The sequence below is a fragment of the Bicyclus anynana genome, chromosome 8 (assembly GCF_947172395.1).
Source record: "Bicyclus anynana chromosome 8, ilBicAnyn1.1, whole genome shotgun sequence".
NCBI classification, from domain to species: domain Eukaryota; kingdom Metazoa; phylum Arthropoda; class Insecta; order Lepidoptera; family Nymphalidae; genus Bicyclus; species Bicyclus anynana.
In genome coordinates this window covers 6,425,577-6,451,255 of record NC_069090.1, presented here as the reverse complement: position 1 = coordinate 6,451,255, position 25,679 = coordinate 6,425,577, and the positions used below count along the sequence as shown (strand labels likewise).

The following is a 25,679-nucleotide window of genomic DNA, read 5'->3' as shown; positions in this document are numbered from 1 at the left end:
TAAGCTTGGGACGTTTTTTCTTTTGGTGTATTTTTTTTCCGGCAATATTTTCTGTCGTTCCGTGGCTGGCAAAGGGTTAAGATAGCGAAATTAGTATCGGTATGAAATATTGAGTAATTTAATATTTGGTGTTAGAGGGTTCTTTGTGAGCCCCCTTTGTTTGAAGGTTTCAGATATATTTTTTTTTTATCTGGCGCAGTTGTATCAAAGGGATTCAATATGAAAAATAAATAAAAGGGATTTCCCTGTTTCACCCGATTGCGCTGTGAAATAGAGGAGTAAATTTTTAACCAGTTCAATTTTCCATTTTTCTTGTACTTTACAATAATACTTCAATTTTCCATTATCATTGTAAAATCTATTAGCATATTACAGTATAAACTACATAACGTATTCAATATTTTTTTAATATTGCGTACGTAAATAATATCTACCTAAATTACTTATTGTAAAAAAATACCTAAGCCAACTAATTGGCTTGGCTTAATAGTTAATTATTCAATAGCCAATTCGCTATGTAGCAAAATTTACAGACATCTGTTTTCAAATATTTTTTCTGTAAGATTACAGAATAATAGAGAAAATTAGTGATTTTAGAAACTTTTGCATTACGGCTTTACGATATATGATGTAAGAATTTTAGTACAAAAAAAAAACATTTCATTTGGTCAAAGTTGAATAATCAAATTAATAGATTTACTATTCAAAGAAAATTTGCTAAAATATTTAACGCGATGCAGTTTTATGTATAAACTAAAAACATACTCTAAGGGCACCTATTCTATCGAATGGAACGATCTTCTTCTTAACGGAAGAGTAGGTATATAGGTAAGGTAAAGCAAAGATTTAAACCAAAGCAAGGCTTTATACCATTCCTTACATGACTTGGCGGTACATTTCCCTTCATTAACGAACGTTTCTTCTAATTCCCGAACCCCGAACAAGATGTCTGTGTGTTTGTCGCGTGCTAATTCAATTTGCGAAGCGAAAATATATCGTCTAGCTTACGGAGGCGGGCGGCAAAAAAAAATTAAAAATCTTCGGCGAAAACTGAGCTCCTTGAAAAATCCTTATTAAATCCCGGCCCGGATAAATAAGTTCGTTTGGCGAGTGCGATTTTTTTACCGACATTTTAGGGTTCCTCAGGCAAAGCGTGTTTGAACCCTCATAGCTTTAATGGTTAGTCTGCGGCGTTACTTATCACCATCGTTTTATTTTAAAATAATGTAAAAAATGATAAAAAATAGCATAATTAATGAATAGACAATATTTAAGTTTGGAAATTCGGTAAATTTATTCTAACTTGAAATATACTTTTTGGTACGAAGTCATTACATTTGGTCAGAAGACTTCAAATAATTATTAGTCAAAGATAAAACACCAGTTAACGGTTTGATACAACCTACAACAAACTGCACATTATCTACACATTACATTAACTGCAGGGCAGATTTTCAGCTACTTAATTCAAGACAACACTAATTGTCTTGTGAAAGTTGCCAGTTTATCAGTGTTTTATAGGATATATTTTGGAGAGTGTGCTCAGGAGCTATTCGATGTCATACCACCTTCGCCTTTTTACCATCGCACCGCAAGACATCGGGTGGGTTTTCATCCTTATGTTGTAGATGTCCCTAGGACCCGTACAAAACGCTTTGCGTCTTCTTTTCTCATACGCACGGCTAAGGTTTGGAATACCCTTCCCAAGTCTGTGTTTCCTGAATATTATAAATTGGGTATCTTCAAAACAAGAGTGAATAGGCACCTTCTAGGCAAGCGTGTCCCATCTTAGACTGTATCTACACTTACCATCAGGTTAGATCATGGTCAAACGCGAGCCTATCTGCATTAAAAAAAAATGTCTATAGAATAAAAAAAGAAACGTCATTTCATCTTAGTATCTTTAATTTTACAGAATTCAAGGATATTTTAATACCGTAAAGTCTTACAATTTCAAAATTGTACATACCAAGATGAAACGCATACGCAAAAAGCCGTTCAATATAGGACTTTGCGGAGAAAAGCTAAGTAAATAAATAATCCGTTGTTCATAATTATTATCACTCTAAGCTCGCCAGCCGCATTGGAGCACCGTGGTGACTTATAAGCTCCATATCTCCTCTATTATAAAGGAGCCATGGGCCTATCTATAGTGGGTCGTTAAAAAAGGCGGACATGATGACGATGATGAAATATTTTCAGAAGGTTTAATTTGAATATTTTAAAACACATTCTATACGGAACCACTATAATAAAGAACCCTCAGTATTCACGCTAGCTACTTTTTTTTGCAAATTAGTAAACATTCTCGCGATTTGTATGGCTTACGCCAGCGGTAATTAGTGATTGTCTCCTTGGAGGGCGACTTTCTATTGGCATTTTTTTCTTTGAATAATGTGTGTGGAGTGGGTGGGGGAAGGAATTTGGTGAAAAATTGCCGGATTATGTAGTAATCGCGATTAATCCGTAAATGTGTTTGGATTATGTGTATTTTATCTTATTTAAATAGTAGCTAGTAGGATTTTGTTTTCTATTATTCTGTGAACCATAGGTATTATTTTCTTTGGAATGTTTTAATGATCACTTTTATGTAAGGTTTTGATGATAACTCTGATAACGTATTGCTAGTTATATAAACATTGTCGTTCCGTCGTGCCATAAACGGAACGAAGGAACGAGAATGTAGAGGGTGATACTGGGTTCGATTTCCCAAATTGTCTCAATTTAGGTTCAAGATTAAACTTGTGGTAAGCTGCGGATCTGGTTAATTATATGCCATACATCTTTTCCAGTTATTATATATTTTTTTATTAGTAGGTTACTATTACAATTTTTAGTCCAATCAGTAGTTAAGATATTTTTATATTTTTTACATAAACAAAATTTAATGATCACGTATTTTTCTTTTTTTTAACCCAAAAATAACGAAGTTATTGTTAATTAAAGTTATTTACTTTTAAACAACAAGAGTGTTAGGGTCACCCTATCGCCGTACTAGGTAATAGGTAACAACAAAATCATGTCTGATGGAAAGCAATGATGAGGTAGAAGTTCATATACGCTTACCTAGAAGTACCTATGTAGGTTTCATCATTCACAACCCATATTCGGCTCACTGCTGAGCACCAGGCTCCTCTCATTCTGGAGGAGACTATCACGATGTAAGTTTACCTACCACCTAAATATGTTTTACGTAAAGGTAACTAAACGTGACATATATCATGAGACCCGTCTCTGCAATCAGCGCAGCATCACAGCATCCATTCAAACAAACATACATCTCATCCCGCGATAAGCAAAATGGCTGTCGCCGATGAAAAGTAAATACGTAAATAAATAGATATGCAACTTACATGCGCAGAACAAAGCGTTCTACACGTTAGAATAACATGGATATGCCATTATTTACAAAATACTTTGAATATAACATTTGGGATACCTAATACTAAACCTTTTTTTAGCTTTTTGTTAATAAGCTTACTCGGGGAAGTACTTCTTGATATTTTTAATCCTGCAATCGTGACAATGCAGCACCGCAAAGCACCGCACCGGAAAGCGCAATGTTGGTCGACCCCCCACTAGTTGGACCGAAAACATCAAGCAGGCAGGCAGCCGCTGGATGCTGGCGACTCGAGACTGTTATGCTTGGAGGTCCATGCAAGAGGCCTATGTCCAGCAGTGGACGTCCATCGGCTGATAATGATGATGATGATGAATCGTGACAATGGTGGTGGTTGCATCGATGTGCGACGACTTTCTATGCATTGCTCTTAGATTTCTGGTGATTAACTGCATTATGGAAACACTCTACCATGGACGAGTCGCTACCTTGACTAAATCCAACAGGTTGGTGATCACAAATCCTACTAATATTATATAATAAGTTTGTATGGATGATTGGATTTTTGTTACTCTTTAACGCCGCTATTATTGAAGCGATTTGGCTGAAATTTGAAATGGAAATACACATCTAGTTTTTATCCCGAAAAAATCCATAGTTTCCCGAGATTTGCGAAAACGATGATGATTTTGATAATATGAATGTTTGTTACTCTTTCACGCCTCGACTACTGACCCAAATTAGCTGAAATTTGGCATAGAGATATATTATGGCATGGATTAACACATAGACTACTTTTTATCCCGAAAAAATCATTGGTTTCCAAGGGATTTATGAAAAACCAAATACCACGCGGACGAAGTAGGCGAATAAGAAAGCGAATAATTCTGCTGTACGGGCAATTTTCGATAGTAAAAAGTCCATTGGACAACGTCATATAAATAAATAATGTATGTATTTCCAATATAAAGTCGTATCCACACTAACCGTTCTCGCAAAGCTGGCGTAGTTCAAACGCAGGCAAACTTTCCACACACAGTGCTCGTGTGAAAGCACCGTTCCGATACAGTTGCTACCTTATACAAATATTAAGCTCGCATTGCTGCATTGAAAATAAAGTTTATATTATTTACCGTATGTACTAGATACTAGAGAATAATAACATATTGTTATACGTTGACCTCCAGGCGTGTTGCCAGTGATGACCTATGGTTCCGAGACTTGGTCGCTAACTATGGGCCTCATAAGAAGGCTCAGAGTCCCATAGCGGGCGATGGAACGATCTATGTTAGGAGTATCTCTGCGTGATCGAATCAGAAATGAGGAGATCCGCAGAAGAACCAAAGTCACCGACATAGCTCAACGAGTTGCGAAGCTGAAGTGGCAATGGGCGGGGCACATAGTTCGAAGAGCTGATGGACGTTGGGGTCCCAAAGTGCTGGAATGGCGACCCCGCACTAGTTAACGCAGTGTTGGCCGATCCCCCACCAGGTGGACTGACGAGTCAAGCGAGTCGCAAGGATTCGCTGGATGCAGGTGGCTCAGTATCGTGATGTTTGGAAGTCCTTACAAAAGGCCTATGTCCTGCAGTGGATGTACATCGGCTTATATGATGATGATGATACGTTGTCCTCATCATCATCATCGTACTTTAGGGTACCGTAACTAAAAATAAAAAACGGTACCCTTTGGCTTTCGGGATATTTTTTTTGTCTCTTTCACAAGACCCTTTTTCCACGGAAAGCGTTGAGGTAGGTCAACAAAAGCCCAAAAGACACGTTCCTAACGAGCTCTGTAAGTAATGTTCTAATATAGGCAATGATGTTTTATCTATGTAGCGATATTCTCTTATAATGTTTTAATATCTCGACAGTGTTAGTTTAGAATTCCTCTATATCTCTCTATAGTATCGTGTTCGAAGAAGAGATAGAGTCGAGACTCACACTTTTGAGTTTCAAAAATATCGCTACAGGATAGCGTTGTGGTCTACATAAATTTACGTTTCTTTCAACAAGTAGTAAATAAAATTACAATATTTAGTTTTATATCTAAAACGAACATATAAATCTAAATATTGTAATTTAAAAAAAATCTTATAGTTTATGAATCTAGGTTAGTTGGCAGTTGTTTTTGTTACAATTTAACCCAAAGACAACTCGACTGATTATAATCATTCTTGCACCATTAGATAGTAACATCTTTACCAAGTAACATCTGTTATAACTTTAACCAGGTATTTCCTCGGGAACGGGAACTACGTAATTGAAACCGCGGGGAAACTGTTATAGAAAATATAACCAATACATATTTTATAATAGTAATGATAAGTTGGTATCAATATCAGCTTCATTGGCATAATAAATGTTTATCAGTCAATTGTCAAAATCAGGTCACTGCGTCTCTCGAGATCTCTTCCAAATGATAGTTCACTCTACACAGTATTATAACGTGACAGATTGTTTTGTTTTTCATGTAAAAGTTACAAAATTAGTGACAAATCCTTGAGTTAATTTAAACGGGTATTTACCATTTGGATTGTAGATGTATTAAGTGAATAACCTAGTATGTTTTCAAGATCACAATGAACAAACAACAACAAAGTAATTCAGTTAAAAAAAACGACTAACTGTAAAGGGTCGCCCAGTGATCGCCCAACAACTTTACAAGGACTTTTGTCTTACGCGCTTCTAATAATAATTGATAATATTACTTTTTTTTCTGTACTACCTACGGGTATACAGAAAGATAAGAAAATATATAGTTAATAAAATAAGCTTCCAATCAAAACTATCAATTATAGATTAGGTCATTAAAAAAACAAAATAAAGTTAGCTATTTACATAATAATATTAAAAATTTACAGTAAAAATATAGTATAAAAGGTAGGTACCTAAATAAGCTTGCCCTCCAAAACTATCGATTGGGTCATTAAAAAACAACATAAAGTTAGCTATTTACGTAATAATGTATTCAAAATTTACTGTAAAAATAGAATAAAAAAGCGCATTCTTGGAGATAGTCTTAGTTTATTACTTTGTATGTGTAATAACCCGAAATCTTTGTAAAAAGAAAAAAATATTGACACAAACAATTTCCAGCCGACAGAATTAATAAAAATGGAATTCCCTCAAAAAGGCGCTCTGTAAATCCCTTTGTGTATTGAGATGCTGCTAATCGCCTAAAAGCCTTCGAAATCAAAGCATCTGGATCCCTTTAACGGGAATTCATTAAAATCGATCAAGCATTTTTGTGCGCGCTATCATCAAAAGACGTCAAACATAATCAATTTTACAAATAACTTCCCTCTGAGGCTCCGTACGCCTTTTTCTTTTACAGAAAATATGTAAAAATGATCAGTTCAAAAAGTAATAACAGCATTGATTGTTCAATAGAAACTAAACCTTATGGCCATTTAAATAATATTCAATATCGTTTAACAATAGCTACAATACATATTTTACAGGAGACTACTAAGGCAAAATATAATAATATCGTGTGAAAGTATTGAACAGCACTCTATTAGTAAACGATGTATAGCAATATAGTCATTCTGTTACTTAAAATAGAGTACAGATTCCTGTGACATATTTTACAGAATAAGAAATGTTGTACTGCGAAGGTAATTTTCAATACCTACTCAATATATATATATATATACCTACTAAATCGTTCAAAGGAAAAAGTGGTTAATAAATAATTAAATATTATCATAACGATACATTTTTAATGTAGAATTATTTATTATTTTTATTTTATTTAGTCTTTTCAAGGTTAGTGGTAATAGTTTATTAATTCCACCAACCACGGCGATGATTGTTAGTGGCATTCAAAATTATTGTGAGAACGGTTTAAGACTGAGTCAAAACTAAAAAGTACTTTTTGCTATTTTTATTTTGTTCTCGTTTCATGATTTTTCTGTTAATTTTTACCTGTCAAAGATTTATTATTTTAAATAACTTTATAGGTGATGGTCCAAAATTGTATGGAGCTCAGGATCAGTCATTGTACCCTGGAAATATTTTTTTAACTATTTTTGATTATACAAATCTACGAATTTACTTTAATTCTTTCGAAATAATATTCATTCTCTCCCAAGAAATGCAACACTATCATGGGTAATAATGGCGGATTGATGACGTTTTCAATGCAGTAGTCGATTTGACGTTTGCAGTCACTTGTCATGTCATAGTTGCTATAAGGGCGCCATCTTTATATAACTCAAAAACTTGGGTTTAATTTTATTTATTTCTTTTTATTTAGTTATTTTTTCTTATACTTATTTAGATTTTAATAAAATAATTCTATTTTTTAAATTTTAATGATATGGTGTACAAGAGTGGACCTGAAATGGACCATCTCGCTTATTACAAAAACAATGTAATATTTTTGCCTATTGTTTTAACTTCACTTATGCATGCATATCATAATATATTTTTTAATACTATTAAAATATTGAGACACACAACTGAAAAGTTAGAGGTGCATGCCCCGAGCCAGATTCGAACCCACACCATACGGACTGTGAGGGAGAGGTTATATCCATAGGGCTATGACAGCTCAATTATTGGTAATCGATCGATAATTAATTAATAAAACAAGACATTTTGTGACTATTTCTTAAGTTCTCAGTTGAAACATGAAACGTAAATGAAAATATTGTTAACTGCGCTTAAAATATTGTAAGTAGTAGTATTATAAATACGATCCGTCTTGCAAAGCCCAAAATGTACCCCAATCAGGGTAAAATATCGGCAATCCTCGATAAAGGCATGGTGTATTATTAATGTGATGTTGCCAGCTTATGGGAGATAGCGGCGTCGATGATGTCCCATTAATAATTCCATGATACGCATTTTAGATGCTGCTCGTATCATAATGTTATCGGGAGCTTTGGAACTTTCCTCATTGCTTGTTTCTGTATAGATTGGTAGTTGAATAAACGTTTTCAGAGCATTTGATATAGGCACTTTTATGTTGCAGTCCAATAGTCCTGGCACTAGCGTATCAAAACTGAGACGGACAAATTTGGTAAATTTCATCTAGTCGCTTATTAATTAACGAACGTTATTTAAACAAATAATACCTAAATATCGTCTAAGTACAATGTCGAGTTGTGTGTCCAGGAAGTGTAAAAACTATATACATATAAACAATGTGGTTAAAGACAAAATTGTGCATGTGTGCACAATTTTGTCTATGTGTGTGGTGTAGTTAAATTCGGATCACTTTTTTCGGTGATTTTCTAGGGACGTAACCTATCTATAAAAATATAAAAATACAATTATCATTGTTTTAGTTCTTGTATATTTTATAATGTGCGTTTAGGTGCAGGTGATCCTGTAGATTATAATTGACTATTAATCACTTACTATTTATTACTTTCATCTTTTTTTTACTTAAACGTCGTCTCCACAATGGGGATGATGACTAGGTTTGAATAAATTGTTTTTTATGATACATTCGGGTAAATAAGCTCAACTAATTTATACAAAAAAAGCAGAGAATGTTTGGATATTTGCAAAATAAATAAGATTATAAAATTTCAAAATCTATCAATTTTTTTTTATCGTAATTAGATAAAAATTCATACAGTTTTAGCTTCCTTACATTAAATGTGACATTTTTCAATAAATGAACTATAAACATAAACGCACTAATAACAAAGATATTAGTGATTTTGTTTGAATGCCCATACAAATCTAACGAACAGCGAGCCAACGACGTCACTAGTTCGTGCCATTTTGTATGAAGCGTTTTCAGGGATCCGCGGCAGCGTCACAAATCTGACTCTTTAAATCCCTGTAACTCCAAAAGTAATGATCGAAGATATCCTGTTACTTTTAGAAAATTGCTTTACTATTAGCATACTCTTAATTTATATACAATTTAAAAAACTGTCATCATCCCTATTGGCCGTGTGATTGGACGTTGTGGTTTTTTTACTACTTTACTACTATTCGCGCTCTGTCTTGGTGTCACTCAAAACTCTCCGTCTAACTGACATTACATGTATTATTGGTCTGTGAAGTTGTGCAGTATTAATCTGTGCCGGTATAGTTTCCGTCTTGTCATTTGGTGCATGCACTACATGCTTCGTAATTCTCTGTAATTTTTTTCACCAAGATGTCTACCTCTATTTACCAAAAAATGTAAAAGAAAGAATTACAACTGCTGCAAAAATCTAAGTTGCTTTTATTAATCAACGCTGCCACAAATCATTAACAACTACTACTACTAACATATTGAATCAACGTGATGGTTTTAGTTAAAAATTTTGTGCACACTGCTCACGATGGATAGGTACATAAACTGAAAGTACCTAGAGACTGGAATCACCCAGCAAATTAAAAAAAAATCTACTAATCCTTAAAAAACGCATATATGTGTGAAAACATTAGTACCTACAAAACACAAGTATCAGTTTAATAAAAAGTATAAGATTTTGTATATAACAACTCAGGTTATTCCAATATTAATTTGCACTATAACTTTTGGGAATGAGCCTTTGGATTTCATTAGGCAAACTCAAAATTTCTATTTTGTGTTTTTTGTAGGTATAGTAATAAGTACGTACCTACTCTGTCTTCATAATATTTAACTTAATAAATTCAATGTCGAAAAATAAACGTAAATACACATGAATTATTTCATTAATCTCACGACAAAATTTCGGACATCATAAATAAAGTTGTATTGTTTTATTAATGCAGTGCAAATTGTGTACAAATCTCAATATATTTTTAAGCATGATATTTTTTAAATAATGTATTACGGCTTGGGAAAATACATGGGAATTTTTGCCATTGTTCAAATTCTATGAAACGGGTATGACCAGGTTTTTAGTATAATTTCGGCGCCATTTTCGATGTAGCTCATTTGTATTTAGTACCTCACTAGAATGACTACAGCAGTGTTTTTAATACTATGACTTATATTATTTAGGAAATACGTAGTTTTGAAATACCTATTGAGTAAATATGTCTCAAATACTCCATCTTGTTTTTTGCAGATCCAAAATGCCTCCATCGAAGGATCACAATTCAAAAACATCATACAGCCGGTCGTTTTCAAACAGTAAGTTCCATTTTATATTTTCCTATAGCTTGGACAATTCGTTCGTAACACTCCCTATGTTCCGCGCGGGTCGGGGAGCGTGAAGTGATGAATGAAAAACCCACGACTGATGCACGTCATTTCCCCGCACGCACGATTTTTCACCCGGGCAATCTTTCCCCCTGTCGCCCGCATATCATGGGGGAGACTAAAGTACCTAAAACGAGGAAATATAAATAAACTAGAGGAAAATCATTTATTTTTCTTAATAATTGATAATAATCTTGATTACCTTAGGCGTTTATAGACACCGGAGGCTCGGGTTTTCAGTTTTAACTGCGGAGTTTTACCCGATAACCGTTACCCGATTTCAAAATGGGGGAGGATTACCTGCTGATCAGTATGAAGGTGGTGCTAAGCCAGTGTTGTCTTAATTTAGGCTGTTTCTGACATAATGGCGTTTATATAAATAATATTCATAATGAACAACCACGAAATAAGTTTAAAATCATTTGTTTCTGACAGGACCACATGAAACAGCACTGTCTGAAAAACCTAATCAATAAAATATTCTCGCATATCTTGAAATAATACATTGCCGGCTTAGCACCGTTTCATAGTGATCAGCAAGTAGAACATAATAATATTATGATGATATTTTTTACTTTTTACTTTAGTGGGTATGTTTGTATTTAAAGGTAGGTTTTGAAGTCGATTGTATTTTTTTTTATTAAGAAAAACTGTACAGTTTAAATTGACGGACAAAACATACGGGCGATTTAACTAAACGATTCAACTAAGTATGCATGCAGGTCTGCAGCCCGCGTTACAAAAAAACGCCCATTTTAAACCAATTATAGTCAGATATCGCAGTCAAGCGTTAACTTTTTTAACCTAAGTTCCAATATTTTTCTTATTTTCAGTTATAGGTATTTGTTGTTTAACACAATATGTTTCTTTTCAGACGAAATGACCATGTCGGCGAAGGTCTACCACCCGGCGACAAATCTCATGCCGCCAACACCACCTCACTCCCCCACCGGCGTCTCACAGACGTTCCCCTTCAGACCCAACACCAACACCTGGAGTCGGCAGAACAGCCAGAACAATGGGAAATATCATTAAAGGATCTCAACATGTCAAAGCAAGCATTTTCCGAAGACTCAAATTAGGAAGGAGTTAAATGGCGATGTCCGTACAATAAAGAAGTTATATAGGAGGATTCCATCGTCATTATAGACGTCCACTACTGGATAAAAATCCAAACATCACTGCCTTAAGAGTGTGCAATATGTAATTTGGTGGTTAATGGTTCTGGATCTCAGATTCTGCAAAATTTAGGAGCCTGATATTTGGGTAAATGATATTTCAAAGTGTTAGCTTCGTTATGACTATACAAAATACACAATTTGTAAAACTTTTCTCGATAGTTTATTTTTTTGAAAAATACATGTTTTGCTCACATTTTGCTTTCAATCTCAGGAAAAGCAAACTTATTTTCTTAAATTTTTGTTTTGTATAGAAAATTAGGTAGGTATATATGTTGAACATGGCCATTTTGTTTTTCGTTATGTTGTTTAATTTACTTGCAATTAGGTAAAAATGGTTTTGGCGCTCACGTCATAAAATTTTCGTCGCGCGTCAATCGCTCCGTGCTTTTCACTCACGTGAAAGTCATAATTCGGCGTCTCGTTTGTGCTTCGAATTTTATCCATATCGTACCGACGCGCTGCCCGCTCTTAAGCAGCCTTTAACCAAAACTGCGATTCGTTTGATCGCCTACCACCATCCATCTAGTGATGAATCAATCTATCGGAGTGCGCTATATGTAGTGGAGTTTCAATTCTATACACCTCAACGGCCATAAGAACATTGATAAATAAGAAAAAAGAATGTATTGTGAGATGTAATTGGCAAAAATTACGTGACTTACAGGCACCTACCTACCCTGATGTGGTCTATCTATCTAGTGGTGAATCGACTTTCGTGTGTTCGCCTTACGAAGCAGTGTTTCCATTTTGTGAGACCTCAATGTCAATCGGTTCTTGATCAATAAGAGAAGATACTGTTTAGTAAGCTGTTTTATTTGGACAGAAGTTGTTCATTGAAGAAGAGGAGCTGTTTATAAATGTAGTCACAAAAGAGAATAAAAAAAATGGTGGAATCACTAGAAAATAAGAAATGTATTGTAGGTAAATGTTGGATTTTTTAAGCATTTACTAAATTAAGAAAAACAGAAGAATAATAACGTAATTATTGTAAATATACTTATTGTATTGTAATATAAATTTATTAAATAATTTATAAATAAATAGAAGAACAAAGATCAACAAATTGTACTAATAAATAAATGTTGTGAAATTCAGAATTTTAATAACTTTTCTACTGAAAGTACACTACCTAAAAACCTGCTCGTAAAAGACATTATTTTTGTCAGCTTAATAAAATGACCTACATAATAACAACAGTTTATTAATAGATATGCATGATGGCTCGGTTTTTGGGAGTATTTGTATGTACCACTTCTAGTCTATCAGTTCGAATTTTCATCTCACCGATGAGATAAATACTTTCTACAGATATCATAAGAGATCTAGAGATATGCTATAGAGATATGCTATACATGAAAAGCCCACCAACATCCTACTGTGTCAATCATTGTTATTGGACTCAGAACTTGCGATTACCAGATTTACCTCATTTTGTGAATGATGAAAATTTGTCAGCCTTTGCTCATTCTATAGTCGTACATATTTGGAAGGTAACAAGGCTGCTCACCTGATGGTAAGTGATGCAATCAAAAATGGAAGCGGGCTAACTAGGGTGGTAATTAGCCACGGCCGAAGCATGCCAGCAGCCAGACCAATAAAGAAAACCTCAATCAGCCCAGCCGGGGATCGTACCCAGGACCTCCGTTTCGTAAATCCATCGCGCAATCTACTGCGCCACGGAGGCCGTCAAGTTCCAAGGATTCTCATCCAAGTATAAAAGCTATTTTTTGATATTTTTTATTGCATATCATGAATAGTAATGTCATCAGTCGCCATAACTATAAATTCATCAGTATAGACTCAAAGATATCTTTAAAAACATGTAATTGTGTTGCCGAGAAACTCAGTGATTGGTGACTGAGGATATGATGAGATGAGAGGATGATTTCTCAGAAATTATGCGGAGAAAAAAATTTAAAAATATCCTTGGATGGATGAGGATTTGAAACCTTCCAATGCCACCATGGTCGGAAAATCCATAGTTAAGCCAACTCCATAGTTGACTACCATAGTAGTAGAGTAGCCAACTCCATAGTTGACTACCATAGTAGTAGAGTAGCCAACTCCATAGTTGACTACCATAGTAGTAGAGTAACCAACTCCATAGTTGACTACCATAGTAGTAGAGTAGCCAACTCCATAGTTGGCTACCATAGTAGTAAAGTAGCCAACTCCATAGTTGGCTACCATAGTAGTAGAGTAGCCAACTCCATAGTTGGCTACCATAGTAGTAGAGTAGCCAATTCCATAGTTGGCTACCATAGTAGTAGAGTAGCCAACTCCATAGTTGGCTACCGTAGTAGTAGAGTAGCCAGCTCCATAGTTGGCTACCATACTTACCTGTGGTAGAAGCATGGGCTGACGAGCGTTCACCCATCATAAAATAAGGTAATCTGGTTAACACAGGCTCAGTCCATTTGTTGAGATAAAACTTTGTTAAAATATTCCGCTACTACTATACATGGAGGCTATTTTACCTTTTCATTGAATCCATTCAATGTGTATCATTTTTTATAATAGATAAAATTACTCGAGTTATCAATTTTGTGATACTGAATGTTGATTTGCGTTATCAATAGTTACCTACAGCTTACCTACCTAGATCGATAAGTTTTATGCATTTACGACCCCATATAATAAGATTTATATAGAATATCGTAACAATATAATAACTTTAATACTGTAGACTTAATATTAATAAATATATTAAATTAAAAAACAAAATCATCTGCCGTGTCTGTCTGTCTGTCTATTTATGATGAACTCAAAGACTAAAAGGATTTGCCCACCCTACCGGAAAAGACGTACTGCTAAGCGACTTAGCGTACCGGTACGGTGTCGTGTAGAAAGCCATCTGCCATCTTAGATTGCATCATCACTTACCATCAGGTGTGATGGTAATCAAGGACTATCTGGTAAAGAATATAAAAAAATGTATAATTTGTCAATCTTTTGGTGGAAATTGGTTGAAATATGACGATAATATTGTTGGAAGCGTCGGAAAAAGTCAACCATTTGAGATGTTATAATAAAACATAAAGTGAGGGAAGTACCTACTCAGTACATTTTTGGCGGCCTCCGTGGCGCAGTGGTATGCGCGGTGGATTTACAAGACGGAGGTCCTGGGTTCGATCCCCGGCTGGGCCGATTGAGATTTTCTTAATTTGTCCAGGTCTGACTGGTGGGAGGCTTCGGCCGTGGCTAGTTACCACCCTACCGGCAAAGACGTACCGCCAAGCGATTTAGCGTTCCGGTACGATGCCGTGTAGAAACCGGAAGGGGTGTGGATTTTCATCCTCCTCCTAACAAGTTAGCCCGCTTCCATCTTAGACTGCATCATCACTTACCATCAGGTGAGATTGTAGTCAAGGGCTAACTTGTAAAGAATAAAAAAAAAACATTGATTATATAATATTATTTTAGGCTACAAAATGAATATATTTTTTTAATTTGTTATAAGCATTAAATGAATCATAAAACTGTAATTTTATATGGTTTAACCCTCTTTATCTATAATATTGTGTTAGAAAGAGCGTGATAGAGACGAATTTAATTTTGTAGGAACATCGTTTGTGGACAACCTACATAAAAATTGTCGACGTTCTACAAGTTATCAAATATAGACCATATAAAATAAGTAGTAAGTAGGAAGTTGCAGAATTTATAACAATAAAAATGTTACATCAAAAACGAAGCAATGAAGTAACAGACAGACACAAAAAAAATATAGTAATTAGTTATCATTGTCTATATTAGTGATAAACAATACTAGGTTCACAAAAATATTTTATACCTACGTCACGTTTTAGTGATCTTTCACACTTTATTAGGCAGAGGAACAAAATCTTAGCTATTGTCATCTACAATAGGCTCTTAATCACAAGCAGGTATAACTATCTTGTAATTAAGTTATCTATTAAGTAAGTAGGTACTTATATTCAGTAATATTTTTTCATCTTTTTATTTTAAGAACTCTGTAATTAATTTAGACGTACGTTATATACAATACAACGGTTACTATTAAAAAATATCTTTATTCTGCCTAATTATTGTTTTTTTTGTCCTGTTATGTATTTATTCAACTATGCCTTTATTTCTTTTTTTTCGTTAAAAAAAAGCTTCGGACTTCTGCCTGTCTATGGCATGTCCGACTAAAATCCCCTCGTCTGCGACTCTAGCCATATTACATACCTACTATCGATTATTTTTCTACAATCGCTAACGCTTCGGAAATTAAAATACATAATATTATTATAAGAATGGCTTATCAGATATATAAATTATTCACGTGACCTATACCACCAATGAAACACACAATTAGCTACACATTTTGCGCCATTGAAAACAGGAAAACTGTCTACAGTCCTGAAAACAGGAAAATCATTCATTTTAATAAATCAAAGATTTACAAATAGAAAGCGCCATCTGTGTTTGTATTGATACATTAATCGATATACATGAATATACTTTGTAGTTCACGGAATACAATAAAGATGGCAGATTCTTCAAGATATCTAGGCAAGTTTTTACGCCATCTTACGAGTAAACATGGTACTACTTCGACGGAATCAATGGAATCAATTTTATCACAACCTTCTTCGTAAGTGGTTCCAAACAAGTCGCCAAGGTGGAGCTGTATCATTATACAGCTCCCCACCAAAATATAATTACTTTTATTATTAATAAAATTAATTATTATTCATTTTTACTATTTATCTTTTCGCATTTAATTTCTAGCTGCCGTGGGTCATCTACCCATTGGATTTTAGCTTTTATTATAGTGTACCTGCATCCCTCGTTTTTAAAGAAAGTGCGCTAATAGAATTTATTACCTACCCGACTGCATGAAGGGTTATGTTTTTCGCGGTTATCTTGTATGTATTTATGTAAGTAATATTCTTTATTACCTCATATCTTCCAAACCGCTGAACGGATTTACGTAATTATGATATCGTTAGATTTGTCTTAATAACCCAAATGTCTTTATATAGGTGAAGTTAAAAAAAAAAACCAACACGATGACTGTGAGACGCTATAAACTCGAGGTGAAAAAAATAATATTTTTTTGGAATATTACAATATGGGTATCAAATTCAAGAGCTCATCATAAGGATTTTAGAACAGTTTATCATTATCAACGCTGTTGGCTATGATGGTCTATAATTTAATTGTTTCATGACGTCACGTTAACATTGAATCTGTTTCATGACATTTATTCCTTTAGTAACATCAAGTAGGTAACATCATGAGCATGACCAATCTGAAAGTATACATACTCTTTGTAAACAAAAAAAGTTTTTCAAAATTGGTTAATAAATGACAGAGATAACAAAGTAAAAAAAAGAAAAACGCGTCTAAATGAGAACCTCCTCCTTTTTTTGAATTCGCTTAAAAATTAACGACAGCGTTTTTGACGTCTAGAAAAATTGAATAAATACATATTTTTTAAATTAAGTTTTCTATGGATTACTAGGAGATATCGATATTTATTGGACCCTTATTTATGTACTATACGAAATTATTATTGTCAATATTTTTTTGATATGAGTCAACTACCCCAAGTATTTGAATCTACATGAGCCTATATCTATCAACCAAATATAATTATATAGGTAGGTATGTTTTTTTACAAAAAGTAAACATTTTAACAAGTATTAAAAAGGTAAGTAGGTAAATATTAATTAATTAGAAGAATATTAATAAGAACGTCATCTTGGGGTATCTAAAAGTTTTAATATTTATGCCGGTACCTTTTCTTTCGATATATTTTCAGCGGAAGCATTGTCTTGGAATTATCATCTCGGGTAGATAGCAGAATTTTAATTTAAAATATCTTTCAACTTATAGATTTATGATCGCCGTAGACTTTTAATTACCAAGTTTCTTGTTTTTGAGTGTGGGGGGCGAAGTTTTCCGATAAATATACGATGTTTTCATCGTCAGTTTTCCATTTTGTTAGAAATTTTGAATTGAACTGTTGGTATCTAGGTATTATAGTAATACAGGTGGAAATAGAGTGTTTGTACTTCGAGTCAAATCTATACTAATATTATAAAGAGGTAAAGTTTGTAAGTTTGTAAGTTTGTCACATTTTTTAAATGGGGTAATCTTCGGAACTACTGGTCCGATTTCAAAAATTCTTTCACCAGTAGAATGCTACATTATCGGGGAGTGCTATAGGCTATATTTTATATTGGTATCATATATATTAGCCGAGTTATCCCAGTTTATGTCATACAGGTCAGATTAAAAACCTTTTAAACAGACTTATTCGCATGCGCTGCCTTAACCATTGTGAAAAATTGAAATTAATGTATGGAGGCTTTATGTATCTTTAAAAGTTCTACAAAAAAGTCCGCGACGCCATATATCTATCTTCTATATATTAGCAGATATAGTACCTTTTGTGTTTTAAAAATTATTAATTTTATATACTTAGGTTTACGTCATTATTTATACAACTAAACTTTAATCCTTATTATTTAATAATCACAAGGATATTATGGAGATAAGATTTGCCCTTTACAGCATGTTAATTACTTAAATAGTTTCGGAGATATTACAAAATTTCTAAAAGACGCAGAAATTCCGCTATATGACGCCCCGCGCTTTCAATTACGTAGTTCCCGCTCCCGTGTGAATATGGGGATCAAACATAGCCTATGACACTCGCAAATAACGTAGCTTATGACTGGCAAAAGAATTTTCTAAATCGGTCCAGTAGATCCAGAGATTACCCCACTTTAATTTCTTGGGAAATAGTCCTTTGGTCATCGCACCACGCTCAAAGGGCAGGACCGATTTTGCTAAAGGTAGGGGAAGGTGTAGGGTACGAGTAGGTTAGGGTAGGGTAGGGGTAGTGTAGGGGTAGGGTAGAGGTAGGGGTACGATAGGGAAGGGTAGGATAGAGGTAGGGTAGGGAAGGGGTAGGGTACGAGTAGGGTATGGTACGGGTAGGGTAGAGTACGGGTAGGGTACGGGTAAGGTAGGGGTAGGGTAAGGGTAGGGTAGAGGTAAGGCAGGGGTAGGGTAGGGTAGGGTTAGGGTTAGCGGTAGGGTAAGGGAAAAGTGCACAGTAGGGTTGGGTAGGTTTAGGTAGGGAGTAGGGTAAGGTAGGGGCAGGGAAGATGTGTACATAAGTAAAAGCGAAAGCGAAAGCATTACCGCTATCACACTAATATTTTAAAGACGAAAGTTTGTGTGTGTGTGTATGTTTGTTCCTCCTTAACGCTGCGGCTGCTAAAGCGATTTGGATGAAATTTGGAATGGAAATAGATTTTATTCTGGATTAACACATAGGCTACTTTTCATCCTGGAAAAATCCATGGTTTCCAAGGGATTTCTAAAAAAACTAATTTTACGCGGACGAAGTCGCGGGCGTCCGCTAGTAACCTATAATTTTAATAATTAGGGATAGGTCTGCGGAACTCAATATTAAAAATCCAAGTTCGGAACATTGAATAAAAAGCACCGGAAATTAAAAAAACTATTTTTATGTTTGTCTCTTCGCACAAATCTCCGAAATTATAGTAAACTAGCGGACGCCCGCGACTTCGTCCGCGTAAAATTAGTTTTTTTAGAAATCCCTTGGAAACCATGGATTTTTCCAGGATGAAAAGTAGCCTATGTGTTAATCCAGAATAAAATCTATTTCCATTCCAAATTTCATCCAAATCGCTTTAGCAGCCGCAGCGTTAAGGAGGAACAAACATACACACACACACAAACTTTCGTCTTTAAAATATTAGTGTGATAGCGGTAATGCTTTCGCTTTCGCTTTTACTTATGTACACATCTTCCCTGCCCCTACCTTACCCTACTCCCTACCTAAACCTACCCAACCCTACTGTGCACTTTTCCCTTACCCTACCGCTAACCCTAACCCTACCCTACCCTACCCCTGCCTTACCTCTACCCTACCCTTACCCTACCCCTACCTTACCCGTACCCTACCCGTACTCTACCCTACCCGTACCATACCCTACTCGTACCCTACCCCTTCCCTACCCTACCTCTATCCTACCCTTCCCTATCGTACCCCTACCTCTACCCTACCCCTACACTACCCCTACCCTACCCTAACCTACTCGTACCCTACACCTTCCCCTACCTTTAGCAAAATCGGTCCTGCCCTTTGAGCGTGGTGCGATGACCAAAGGACTATTTCCCAAGAAATTAAAGTGGGGTAATCTCTGGATCTACTGGACCGATTTAGAAAATTCTTTTGCCAGTCATAAGCTACGTTATTTGCGAGTGTCATAGGCTATGTTTGATCCCCATATTCACACGGGAGCGGGAACTACGTAATTGAAAGCGCGGGGCGTCATATAGCGGAATTTCTGCGTCTTTTAGAAATTTTGTAATATCTCCGAAACTATTTAAGTAATTAACATGCTGTAAAGGGCAAATCTTATCTCCATAATATCCTTGTGATTATTAAATAATAAGGATTAAAGTTTAGTTGTATAAATAATGACGTAAACCTAAGTATATAAAATTAATAATTTTTAAAACACAAAAGGTACTATATCTGCTAATATATAGAAGATAGATATATGGCGTCGCGGACTTTTTTGTAGAACTTTTAAAGATACATAAAGCCTCCATACATTAATTTCAATTTTTCACAATGGTTAAGGCAGCGCATGCGAATAAGTCTGTTTAAAAGGTTTTTAATCTGACCTGTATGACATAAACTGGGATAACTCGGCTAATATATATGATACCAATATAAAATATAGCCTATAGCACTCCCCGATAATGTAGCATTCTACTGGTGAAAGAATTTTTGAAATCGGACCAGTAGTTCCGAAGATTACCCCATTTAAAAAATGTGACAAACTTACAAACTTACAAACTTTACCTCTTTATAATATTAGTATAGATAAGTTTTCATCATGTTTTCATAGGCAGAATATGCGAAGTCTTAAGCAACATAGGGTATAGGTCTGACGATGTTTTTGCTTTACTATTTGAGACACGTGAATTTAGTTTCTTAAAAACATTACTGAAAAGTTTGAGATGCATGCCCGATGCCGGACTTGCACCTATCATTATCATCATCATCATCATCATCATTATCATCTTCATATATCCATTATCAGCTGATGGACGTCCACTGCTGGACATAGGCCTCTAGCATGGACTTCCAAACAAAACAGTCTCGAGCCGCTAGCATCCAACGGCTTCCTGGAACCCGCTTGATGTCTTCGGTCCACATAGTGGGGGGCGACCAACACTGCGCTTTCCGGTGCGGGGTCGCCATTCCAGCACCTTGGGAACCAACGTCCATCGGCTCTTCGAACTATGTGGCCTGCCCATTGTCACTTCAGCTTCGCGACTCGATGAGCTATGTCGGTGAATTTGGTTCGTCTGCCGATCTCCTCATTTCTGATTTGATCACGCAGAGAAACCCCAAGCATAGCTCGCTACATCGCCCGCTGAGTGACTTTGAGCCTTCTAATAAGGCCCGAGACTTGGTCGCTAACTATGGGCCTTATTAGAAGGCCTTATTCGCACCTATACGACCTCCGAATCGAAGGCCACTCCACTGGGCCGTATATTAATGTGACATGGGCTATCACGGCTCCATTCTGTCACTTCAAATACCTACCCTAAAATGTCAACCAACTTTCAGACTATTTTGGGATTTATCGAAAAAAGACTATGATGATGATTAAAATGTCTAAAGCATTCGTTGCCACGTTTTCAGTAATACGATGTACTTGTTAGTTAGGTACAGTCCCATTGCAATAGGTATGATTTTATTTATAGAATCTAGATCAAGTGTCTCGTAGTACTATAATATAGTTAGTAATGAGGAGCATGTTATTTATGTGGGCAGCGCCGTTTGATTCGATCGTCTTGATTGTAACGGGTCAATTCTGATCACTATCAACGCGCGGCGTGCTTCCTGCTCTGCATTTTGTGTTGTAATAATCGTAATTTACCCATATTGCAAAAGATTGACTTATTTAATTCTATTTTTGAAAGAAACCTTCTTTAGATTAACCAGTATTTCTTAGTTATTTGGTTTTTTTGTAACACTGTATATTAAAAAAATAACTGTATACTTATACCTAGTTAAACGTATTAGTTAAAATATCGTAATCGCGGTTTCCGAATTCGCGTTTTCAATGTTAGTAAACCGACCCAACTGCTTTCTTCTAGCAGAAATTCCTCAGAGCACATTTTAAAAATTTTCACTAGAAAGATAGGTATTATCAACATTTATGGTAGTACTATATTTTAAATTAAAGAATTATTTTTTATTTATTTGTGTGTACATTGTGCAAGATAACTCTGGACTTATGCTTAGACTAAAATTCATTTAGAAACTCTAATCTGAAAGTTATTGTTGTATTAAGAAACAATTCCAACAATTGTTTATTAAATTTTCAACGTAATTTCTCAATTTCCAACAATTTGCCTTACAATAACTTGTTACAAAAATATTTAGATTAGAACCATGTATTTGCACATTATTATATTTGAAAAATACAATAATTAATACTAAATAATTATTAAATACCATCTGACTATCAACCAACAGAAAAAATTATATTTTCACACAAGTTGATTTCATTTTCTTATTCTAAATGGACGAAACGAATAACCGACAAACCAGAAACGTACCGAACGGTACATACTGTCAATAAAATCATACGATCACATGTTCAATGCATGATCGGTGATGCATTTTCTATTATTAGAACCCTGATATCAGGCGTTTCATTGACTAAATATAGCAATGAGCGGGATAGGGTGACATAACTATGTTGCGATCGATGTTGGTGATTTAGCGCTTTTTAATATGGAGCCGTCAGATATCAAATGGCAGAAGTCTTTGATTGTTAATTTAGTCGTTATAGTGTGGCGCAACCTTAATTATTTTTTTTGAAATATCCCTTTTTTCCTTCGATGGCGGACGATGACTGTTGAACGTATAATTTTTTTTACTTTGCCATTTCTTTTAGATATGAACATTCCCTATTCCTCTTTAATTAGTCGGAAATACTGTGTTTGGTGTCATCATCATTATCAACAACCCATATTCGGCTCACTATTGAGTACGAGTCTCCTCTCAGAATGAGAGGGGTTAGGGTAACATTTCACCACGCTGACCCAATGCGGATTGGCAGACTTCACACACGTAAAGAATTAAAAAGAATGTCTAGTAGGTAACACTCTTGAAAATTTGGAGTTGCATGCCTCAGACCAGAATAGAACTTACGCCCTCCAAATCGAAGGCAGAGGTCATATCATATCCTATCACGGGTCAAGGCACAGTGTTAGTCAAATGCGGCCAGGGATCGAACCCTTGAGTTTTCGGTGTTGAGTCTGACACATTTACCGCTGAGGTATTGAGAATTTACGTGACTGTTTCGTAGGTGCTCGTTATCATGAGATATGAATTCAAGTTCAGCATTGGACTATGAAGTTAGTTCATTATCAAGGATATCCTTATCCCTAAACACCTGTGGCGAAGAATGAAATTTTAACGAAGGTAAGTAAAAAGAAAATTCATACCGCTTGATACCAACTACGGTTTCTCATACATCCATACATATTCATTACAAAAATTAATGTGTTTTAAAAGGTAACCCGACAGGAATCGGCGCGTATGGACTCTTCGCCACTACTATACACGTTGGTCATAAGACCAGGGCTCTGCTCGGAGTTTTTCTCTTCTTAATATGTTGGACTCCGCACCCAGACGGTGAATCCATGGAATGCTAAGATATTCATCTCTTGTCGTGATGCAGCACTCCTAATATTCACAGGCCTTTTCTTTTTTCGAAACTTTCTCAGTAGGATCAAGTAGGTAGGTATCCTTGACGGACGCAGGGCAGTATATTCAAAGGAGTATTTCTAACGAGTAAGCCCTACAATAGCCATGTTATTGTTCGAATATGTTTACTCGAAAAAATGAGATAAACTGAACGTTATACCTCGTCGTACTCCAAAAGATAAGTATATTTAACTACTGTAGAGTGGTATCTACCCTTCGTTGTTATCAACCCATATTCGGCTCACTGCTGAGCTCGAGTCTCCTCTCAGAATGAGAGGGATTAGGCCTTAGTCCACCACGCTGGCCCAATGCGGATTGGCAGACTTCACATACGCAGAATTCGAATCCACACCCTCCGGAATCGGAGGCAGAGGTCTTATCCACTGGGCTATCACAGCTCACCTTTAACTAACATTTTTCGTAGCATTGTTCAAGCAAGTTATGTGAGTTTCGTCTTCTGAAAGGAACCGAGTTAGCGAATACAGAAGTATCATGTACTCGTAAAAAACGATTGACTTACATTTTTCATTAAATTTTTTTTATTAAAAATAATAAAACTATGCCCCGGGTGAGGATCGAACTCACGACCTTAAGATTATGAGACTTACGCGCTGCCTACTGCGCCACCGAGGCTTTCTTTCTAGGGATGAAAAACATGATGAATTTGCGTTAGACTTACTTTAGACATCGACTTTACTCGTGTCTACGTTACATAATAAATCCAATAAAGTGTAGTAAGTAATCCTACTACATATTAATATAAATGTGTACGGAGCTGTAAGTATGTGGATGATAGCTACTCAGTACATAATAATCATCGCCAATTTTCCGATGATATACTTACTTATTCTGATATAGATCGTGATGACCCGTCGGTAACAAGTTAAAACTTAAAAGTTAAACATGATCACCCAAATCTCACCAACCCAACCAATACCAGCGTGGTGAGACTCCATTTTTTTTTGTTTTTTTTTTTTATTATTCTTTACAAGTTAGCCCTCGACTACAATCTCACCTGATGGTAAGTGATGATGCAGTCTAAGATGGAAGCGGGCTAACTTTTTAGGAGGAGGATGAAAATGGGTTTCTACACGACATCGTACCGGAACGCTAAATCGCTTGGCGGTACGTCTTTGTCGGTAGGATGGTAACTAGCCACGGTCTAGTCAAATATCCCTCGTGGTGAGTCTCCTATAAGGAGGGAGGTTTGGCAGTGTAGTGAGACATTAAATTAGGCTTAATAATGATGATGTTTCGCGTAGCGCAAACAGTTATCATCATCAACATCATATCAGCCAATGGACGTCCACAGCTGGACATAGGCCTCATGGACTTCCAAAAACAACGGTCTCGAGCTGCCAGACTCCAGTAGCTCCCAGCAACCCGCTTAATGTAGTGAGGGGTCGCATTTCAGCACATTATGACTCCATGTCCATCGGCTCTTCGAACTATTGCCACTTCAGCTTCGCAACTTGCTTAGTTATGTCAGTAACTTTGTATCTTCTGCGGATCTCCTCATTTCTGATTCGATCACGCAGATATATCCAAGCATAACTCGCTCAATTACCCGCTGAGTGACTTTGAACCTTCTAATATGGCCCATAGTTAGCCGAATCTCGGATCCGTATGTCACCACTGGCAACACGCACTAAAATGTAAACATAAACTGTAAATAATAATAATTGTAAATAAAACGGCATATTCAGCAATAAGTGCAAAAAGCCGCTGGACCGCAACTATTGGCGCGCGTGCAATTGACAGCGCCGCTCAATTTATGGCCCGCACTGTCTACCGTGTGTGGCCCGGATGTCCCTTCCCTGGAAGTGGTACGAAAAACTTTTCCCCTCACGAAAAAGCTTGGGTATAAAATGCGCTATATGACTGTGTACTTAGCATAAGAAAGGAACTAAGAAAATAACTGTGTACTGTGTAAAGAAAAGAACTGTGTACTTAGTATAAGAAAAAAACTAATAAAAGAACTGTGTACTGTGTAAAGAAAAGAACTAAGAAAAGATCTGTGTACTTATTATAAGAAAAAAACTAATAAAAAGAACTGTGTACTGTGTAAAGAAAAGAAATAAGAAAAGAACTGTGTACTGTGAAAAGAAAAGAACTGTGTACTTATTATAAGAAAAGAACTAATAAAATAACTGTGTACTGTGAAAAGAAAAGAACTAAGAAAAGAACTGTGTACTTAGTATAAGAAAATAAATAAGAAGCCCTA

At 35.7% G+C, this 25,679-nt stretch overlaps 1 protein-coding gene and 1 non-coding gene across 2 annotated transcripts; both read right to left on the bottom strand.

Annotated features, from left to right (window-relative positions):
• Positions 1-13,578: 13,578 nt before the first annotated feature.
• On the bottom strand, positions 13,579-13,998 carry LOC112056824 (ice nucleation protein-like). The gene has a single exon (XM_024097308.1). It carries the CDS (start codon positions 13,996-13,998, stop codon positions 13,579-13,581), a length of 420 nt encoding a protein of 139 aa, XP_023953076.1.
• A 10,017-nt stretch (positions 13,999-24,015) lies between these two features.
• Positions 24,016-24,088, bottom strand: Trnam-cau (transfer RNA methionine (anticodon CAU)). Its single transcript has one exon. It is a non-coding gene; the product is annotated as a tRNA-Met (tRNA).
• Between the last annotated feature and the right edge of the window lie 1,591 nt (positions 24,089-25,679).

Excerpts from the sequence above, each read along its gene's own strand:
- LOC112056824 (XM_024097308.1), bottom strand. The coding sequence starts at position 13,998 with ATGGTAGCCAACTATGGAGCTGGCTACTCTACTACTACGGTAGCCAAC.